The sequence below is a fragment of the Arabidopsis lyrata genome (genome assembly GCF_000004255.2).
Source record: "Arabidopsis lyrata subsp. lyrata unplaced genomic scaffold ARALYscaffold_1, whole genome shotgun sequence".
Taxonomy (NCBI): Eukaryota; Viridiplantae; Streptophyta; class Magnoliopsida; order Brassicales; family Brassicaceae; genus Arabidopsis; species Arabidopsis lyrata.
Window position 1 is genome coordinate 27,474,640 of NW_003302555.1, and position 8,627 is coordinate 27,483,266.

The 8,627-nt window shown below is 33.6% G+C and overlaps 1 protein-coding gene across 1 annotated transcript; it reads right to left on the reverse strand.

The window, feature by feature from the left end:
- LOC9330398 (probable LRR receptor-like serine/threonine-protein kinase At1g51820) lies at positions 1-4,547 on the reverse strand. Its single transcript, XM_021014610.1, is given in 14 exon segments — positions 1-377; positions 379-541; positions 626-815; positions 942-1,007; positions 1,094-1,220; positions 1,317-1,540; positions 1,919-2,097; positions 2,177-2,248; positions 2,392-2,463; positions 2,557-2,628; positions 2,703-2,847; positions 2,931-3,409; positions 3,785-4,310; positions 4,410-4,547. Coding segments are annotated over 14 exon segments (2,634 nt in total). The 5' UTR covers positions 4,483-4,547; the 3' UTR covers positions 1-131.
- Between the last annotated feature and the right edge of the window lie 4,080 nt (positions 4,548-8,627).

Below are 8,627 nucleotides of genomic sequence, written 5' to 3' on the forward strand. Positions count from 1 at the left end.
TGTATCAATAAAGAAGTTTATAGCTCATTAATAAATGTGACCGATACATTAGAGACACATATTTGATTACATAAAAGAAACAGATTAAACAAAATTCATGTGATGATATTACAGGAGAATTATTCATGAAACTACCGAGCCATTGGGTTCACTTCGGTACCAAAGGTCAAGCTTACTTCTATAGAACTTTCCGAGTCCATGTCTCGACTCACTCCTCCCCTTGAATTTTCAGATGCCAAACACTCGTTTAATTCAATAACAACTTGAGACATGGTCGGTCTTCTAGCTGAAGAAGGATTAAGACAACACATTGCTAGCTCAACAGCTTTCCAAACAGAAGTGGAATCATAATCTCCATTTAGACTTGGATCAATAATGTTTTTTTATGTCTCCTTTTGTTAGCATTTTCCCAACCCATTCTGCTATATGTGGCTTTTCACGTCTCTGGTCGATCACAGGTTGGTTTGTGATAATCTCTAACAATACGACCCCAAAACTATAAACATCACTCTTTTCTGTCAACCAATTTGTTCTGTAGTATCTGGAAAACAAAATAGATTACAAATTTTATGTTATTGCTTTGTCATTGAAGGAAAAGGATAATCTCTTAAGAGGTAATACTTACTCGGGATCGAGATATCCAGGAGTTCCAGCAACAGCTGTTGACACATGAGTTTCACCTTCAATCGGGAATGATCTCGAGAGCCCAAAATCAGCAAGTTTGGCATCAAATTGTTCATTCAACAATATATTTGTTGTTTTGACGTCTCTATGAACCATTGGTGGTTTGCATCCATTATGCAAATACTCAAGTCCTATGCCACAAATAACATTAGTTTTGACAATATTGCAAAGTTCAAGTAAATGGAAAAAAAAACAAAAAAAAAAAAAACCGAAACAAACATATATATAAGAACAGATGATGGAATCTCTAGACCAACCTTGGGCAGATTCAACGACTATTTTTAGTCTAGTTCCCCAATTTGAAATGAAGTGGTTACGTGTTCCTGTGTTTTAAAACAAGACAAGAGATAAATTCTAAAGTATTATATATGAACTGATAAAATACAATTAGTCATTATTATTGTCTTACCTGACATGTGTTCTTTTAAATCTCCATTGGCCATGTATTCGTAGATAAGAGCCATGTTCTCTCCTTCGTCGCAATACCCAACGAGACCAACCAAATTCTTGTGATGAACTCTAAGAAGAAGTTCTACCTAAACACCCAGACAGAAATCAAAAGTTATATATCCTTAAAAATATTTGAATCATTGATGCTTACATTTTAGATAGTGATGAAAGTGTGAATTTACCTCAGCTTTGAATTGTTTATATCCTTGAGATGAAGAATGGGAGAGTATCTTAACAGCTACTTGTTCAGTACCATTTACAAAACCATGATAAACAATTCCAAACCCTCCTTTCCCAAGGACTCTTTGGAAGTTATTTGTCATTATCATAACTTCTGAATAAGTAAACCGTTTATTCTTCGTCAATATTGCTGGCTCAGCTGATCTAGGGGATCTACGATCTAAAGCTTGTACATATGATTGTGGTGCAAAACAACAAAACAAAATGTAGTCAGAATTAGAACTTAAGTTTAATATTTATGTATATAGTGGTATTACTCTTGAGCTTAGTTATTACTCCCTCTGTTTCACAAAGAGTGTCATTTTAGAGTTTTGCACACAGATTAAGAAAATATTAAAATTTTTTTTTTTTAAACAAAAACATCATTAACTATATACCTAAACATAATCTGCCCAATAGTAAAACAATATGCAGAATACTAATAGTCATAAAACATAAAAAATCATTAAATTTTGCATTGAAAACCTAAAACGACACTCTTTGTGAAACAAAAATAAAACCTTAAAACGACACTCTTTATGAAACGGAGGGAGTATATATATACCTTCAAATTTTAATGGCGTTTTCTTTTTGAGAATAAAAAGAAGAACCAATGCACATATAAGACCAGCTATTGAAGCAATCGATGCGACAAGTGGTACTGTGATGCTCTTTTTCTTATGTTCATCTCCTTTGTTTGCACATAAACCATCTGTGCAAAGGAGATGAGGATTGCCTTGGACACTGAAACATTTTATGTGGTTAAAGACATAGTAAACATATCTATTGGAAAAAAATCCGGAAAAAAACGAAAGTAGTTTACTTTAGTTTCAATCCTTTCTTCTGAAGAAGTGAGAAAGGAACCGAGCCAGTGAGATTATTACCACTTAAGTTTCTGTTGAAGAGTCAAAACATAAGCAATCATGTTTTGGAGAAAGTTAAAGCAAAATTATAGAGAAAAAGTTAAAAGGCAAAAACATGTAATGTACCATGCATTAATGTCCCATGAAAAATGTAAAAGGCAAAAAAGAAACTTACATAACCAAGAGTGATTGGATGTCAGCTAGAAATTTAGGTATTTCTCCAGTTAAATTGTTATCAGACAAGTCCCTTGCGAAGGATAATAATAAAGAACATATCAACTATGATTCATTTCCAACAGTGAAAAGAATTTGAGGTCTGGTCAGCCGCAGAGATACTTACAGGTATTGAAGATGGGTTAGATTTTTAAAGCCTTGTGTGATGACCCCAGTTAAACCACTTGAAGATAAGTCTCTGAAAACATAAAGTGTGAGATATGAAATTGATATGATTTAAAATAATAGAAATGATCAAATGAATCTTCTCACAAGGAAGTGATTATTGGTGGTGTAGCAATATCTGAGTTGTTGCAATTTAGACCATCCCACAAAAACTGTTTGGGGACACATGGATCTCCTTGCCAACTGATTCTATTCAATCCATAAGTGTTTTGAACATTGTTGATACCAGTAACTGCATTTGCAAAGCTTAATGATATCAAGAATAAATAAACACAAGGACTTGTAGATAAGATCAATGATGTAAAAAAGACATACCATCATCTTCATTTGTCTCCATTTGCGGGAAATCAATCACAGTGAAAGCCTCAATAGCATTAAGTAGAGGCGGAAGAGTTGATTTCAGCGTCTTCACGAGCTGCAAAATACATGCCCCTCCAGTACATTGCTCAGGGCTTAAGTCTTGTAAGGTTTCGGTTTTTAGCGGTTTAGGACTATAAGGTCCAAATGTATATTCTCCATTCAACGTCACATTGAATTCTCGTGTATCATTTGCCCTTAGAGATTGAAGCTCTGCAAAGTGAATGTAGGAGTAAAATGGTGTAGTAGGAGGCTCTATTGTCCATTTAATGTTCAAGGTCGCATTAGTGTTTAGCGGCGTTGCGGCTGTTGCCATTACACCTTGTGGTAGTTCATAATAAATAGTGCTAATATTTAGATTGAGATTCGTAGTTACTTGCGTCCATGAGTTCTGGAAGACCGGGTACCATTTCCGATCATAGACATCATCCGGGAACCTGTCACAATCGTTTAGCCAAAAAAAAAGGCTGTCACAATCTTGTATTAGATCGCATTACTAATCAGACATATGGCTATCGTTTCAAAATCATAAACTACAAATTGACATGTAAGTATTGGTATTTTTTAACCGAAATAATAATATGTTTTTCACTTTTTCTTACAAATTATAAATGAAAACACAAAATACCACTTTCTGATTTTGTAGTTTTGATTTCGCGTTTATAAGTTCAAAAAATTTGTTTACCTTTTTTTTTTTTCTTTTTAACGACCCATAGAAAATTTATTAGTAAACGAAATATAAACATAAATTAAATTAAACAATCAATCGAGACATATGTTTATGTTAGATAAAAATTTCGATCGTTTCTTACCTTATACGACGACTTGAATTGCTCATATACACCCTGAATAAGTACTTCAGTGAACCGCTTTGAGTAGCGTACACATTTTTCTTCAATGGTCGTATCTCCAAAACATTTATAAAAGGTATACTTATTCCTGTCTTAACAAGACAGATCTGCAAAGAATTGAATTTTGTCACATGGATGATCTCCTCTGTCGTGTCATTACTACTCACCGTTGTCCATAGATTTGGACCAAAGTAAACGTCGAAGTTCGGGTCGACATTAAGACCATCATAATTTCCATAAACGAATGTGGCCTTGATCAGATAATTGGTGTCACGGGTGACATTTAGATTGTAGCAGTTTCGTACTCCGTCTGGAAAGTATCTCATTGTCAAAGCCGGCTTATCGACGAATGGTTCCAATTCATTGGCGATTCTACCAGTCTTCCCACTGTTTATTAAACCGGCATCTGATGTATATGTTAAACCTGTTTGAGGTGCATTGTATGGTGACTCGGTAGGGGATAAACCGCAATCTACACTGATGAATCCTGTTAAGACAATAGATGAATTATTACTTAATAATCTAATAAACTAAGAACCGTTGAAGAACACACACACATAGATTATACAAACAAATTTTTGCTTACCGGTTTGATTTTGAGATTGAACAAGATGAAATATTAGCACAAGAATGGCAACGAACACACAATGTCTCTTCATTGTTCTTCTGGCCGTCGTCCAAATGACAGCTTTTTTTTTGTTTTGATATCAAGCAATGCATACAACTATATGAGCCACTAACAAAATTCAAAGTAAACCTCATAATAAGATTAAAGAATTGTTTGAACAAATAATTGATAACATTTCCTTACCGATACAAAATGATTTGATAGAGAAAGTTGCAAAATTTAACAAGTTTTTTTTTAATTTTATTTGTCATCAACAAAGACAAGAGTACTTGTCTTAATAATAAAATGGTAAGGTAAAAATGAATATTTAAAACTAAGAATAATAAGAAAAAGTTACGTAATAGAATAGAGGAAACGTGGAAGTCCCTTCAGTCCAATGGTTAACCAAGGATTCATTAATATTTTTATATTAGGTATGAGTTCGATTCCCATATCACAGTTTCTTTTAGAATAGTGATGTAATTGGACCACATGTAGAGCCGTTCGGAATTGTCTCGAGTGTTACAGGAAAAACATGTCCATCGTAGAATGTTGTACATGAAAAACCGTCTGTTAAAAATCCAAAACTTATAGGAGGTCCAGAGTACCACACACAAAGCCATTTGTAGTGGTCTCGAGTGTTGCCCGGAAAACATGTCTATCGCAGAAATATCGTACATGGAGAACCATTCATTAAAAATCCAAGTGTTGCAGAGATAACTGTCATGTACGAGATTCTAATCTTTGTTGCTTCCACAGTTCCACATCAATTTTTGTTTCTGAGCTAAGTCAACTCAAAAACTACGCGCTGTAATTTCGGTGTGGTCGACGTATTTGCTGACTTTAAATTTTTTATCGAAGTTTCGTAATTGATTTCTAATTTGTGTGACCAAAAATGGAGCCTTCACTAGTTGTGTGCTTGATGAATTTAATACTTCATATATTACATCTAGTGTTTTTAGACAAAATAATCTGGCAGCTAGAATCTGAGCATTTTAGAAAATTTTGGCGTTTCTAACATTAATTAGTATATTATATTATACCACATAAATTTAATTAACTAACATGATTTGTAAACAACAGAATAATAAATAACATTTTATAATTTAAAAGAAGAAAAGAAAAGAAAAGAAAAGCAGTTTATATATATAATATATTACAAACAAAATATTTAACCTTTGTTAAGAGTATAAAACTTTGTTCGTTTTTTTAAAATGTAGTGTCATAAAAATAAGAAAATTTAACTTCGATGTTCGCTATTAAAAAATTGTAGATAGTCACTGAAAATACAAGTTTTAAATGATCAGACCGGAAAATGAATTAATATCAAATTAAAAAAATTAAGTGGACAAAACGTCTATGCAACCTAATATGTACTAGTCTACTAGATAGATGAAATTTCGTAATTGATTTTAAGTCAGCCGTTGACCCGAAACTGTAGCCTTCACTAGTTATGTGCTTGATGAATACAAGATAATAATTCTAAATGTTTTTAGATAATTTCAGCTTAAATACACCTTCCCATCGGTAATTCTAAGACTTCATCAAAACGACATAACATGTATCAAACTATGGATTTTTTTGAGAGTTTATAGTCTTGACCGTTCATAAGAATAGCAGTTGAGTTACCGATAATCGCAGAAGTGAACTTGAACTTTGTTATACTTCGATTTGGTAAAATATGGTGGTACATTACTAGTATTTAAGAGAATTGAATCGGCTACCAAATTAAGTGTACTTATATTTTCTGTCTAATATCCTGATAGATTTTTAAAGTTAAACATTTTTGAGTTAGAGCAATTTCAAGATGGCTCACATGCTAGAAAGTGCTTTTTGGTATCTTGTGAGTGTAAGAACAAAGTACAAGAAATTATCTTGTTGTGATTTATTTGTAAAATCAATAAACAACTATTTCGGTCATTGTACGAGGGTAGGGTCCACAAACTAAGAGAAGGCGTGGTATCAAAGCCGAATCTAGACAGGTGTGGATTCAAGTGGCTTCACACCGCCTTTATGAAGGTCGTCATGGTAAGTGGGGTGACTGTAATGCCTAAATTTCTAGAGATCTATGAGGAGCGATTAAAAGAATTGATTTGGTTACGTATGTCACAAAAATATACTTATTTTTTTTGTCAAACATTCTGATAGAAGTTTAGAGTTGAACATGTTTGAGCTTGAGTCATCTCATAATGGGTGACCTACAAAAACTTGATTTTATATACAATGTAGTAAGGATAAAACTCGAAAAAGATTTTTTTTTGTCAACAATTTTAAATTAAACTCAAAAAAGCAAAGGCGAAAAGATCTTAATCGTGATTTGTAGGATCAGCAATCAAATATTTCGGGCCCATAAAAGAACGCACCGACCATCATACAAGAGATAGACCTACAACCACCTAATTGCTGTTGAGAATTCTCTGGTCACACAGTCACACTATATATAAGAGTAGACTGCTTCAAGTTTTCATTAGACACTCTTTCAAATCCTCGTTTCCCAAAAACTTTCTTAAAGTTATTAGTCATCTTATGTACCTCAGGATACGTGACCCTACGTTCCTTTGTCAGGATTGATGGATTGGATGATTTGTCTCTCTGATCTATGCGTTTTTATCAATGAATAATCTAAATGCATCAACAGAAGTATTTTAGATGTCGAACCACAAGGAATAAAGATTGCAACACTAAAGATGCGAGATTTAAACTAATCTAGAGGAAATGATTTTTTATGTTTTTGTTTTGATGAAAAGATAAGAAAGCAAGAAGTAAAATAAAGAAAAGCATTGGACCATGGGTTTAACTATCATGAGAATGGATTAACAACAAACAATGATGCAAGAGGTTGAATTAAGCACCATCCTAGAACATGAAACTCAAAAATATGACTAATCCACTTCCATGGTACTAATCACTTCACTAATCTTCTAATCATCAACAACTTCCGTTCGCAATCAAATGATCATTGAGCATTAATAACAAGTTCAATTGGTTCACTAAACACTCTAATCATCAACTCCCATTGGCTAGATATGTAAAGCTCATAAAGGTTTGGTTCAAGCATTTTCACAAACACCTTCCGGGCATGAATTGCTTAAGGTCTAGATTTTGAGTGATCAAGTCAAAACTAGCATTAAGAGCAACCTAGATGAAGGATCTAACAATAAGCAACCTAAATCATCATCATCTAACCATCAAATTATCCTAATCTAGCATAACCCATGATCCAACAAAAAGACTAACTACTAAACATGGTGAAAGATAAAAAGGAAATGCATAAACATAAAGATACAAGATAAAGATGAAGAATCCTTCACTAAAGTGGCATGAATTGTTAAAGATCAATCCAAAATATCAAGAAGAGAGTTTGGATCTAAATCCAACTCTAGAGAAGAAAACTTAGGTTACAAAATGTCTAAAAATTGCTTAAACACAAAATAGAATCGAACCGGGTTGATCCGAGATAAACCGGGTCAAACCCAAAAATTTGCAAAGGCTTCTATAGATGCATCGGTCGATTGCTCCCTCGATTGCTTCTCGTCTGCGGCCTGTTATCGTCCCAATCGACCATTAAATCGACCAACAAGTCGATTGAAATGTTCAGTGGCTCCTCCTTTGTTCTTTTCCGCGCCATAGTGATATATCTCCATTAAAACCACCATAATTCTTGCATCGAAGCTTTGATTCGCTTGAATTTACCTCCGTTGGAAAGGTAACTCAATTTCCTATAACTTGTATGAAGAGCTCTGAAGCTAAATCGCAATGAAAGACTTCCATCTGAGTCGATATTTGAGGGACTTCGGACTGGTTCTGAATCATCAATTCTCTTCTTTGCATCCAAATGTGTGTCGTCACCTGAAATTGCTCAAAAGACACACAAAACACAACAAAAGACACACAAAGACACTATAGGACTTCTAAAATGGAAGAAGACTCACTTGGACACTAAATGCAACAAAACACAATGAAAATACTAATGAAACACAATAAAATGGATCTTAACAACCATGATAAAGCGGTAAATATAGAGTATATCACTCTCTTTTAACTATACTTGCATCGACTAATGGGGGTGGTTGGAGCTGTAAAAAGTACGATAACTTTTCATTTTCCCATCTTCACCTCCTAATTTCTCAACTAAAATTAAACTGAAGTATCATATGAGGAAAGAAAAAGGATTTGAACTTATATTCACATGTTTAA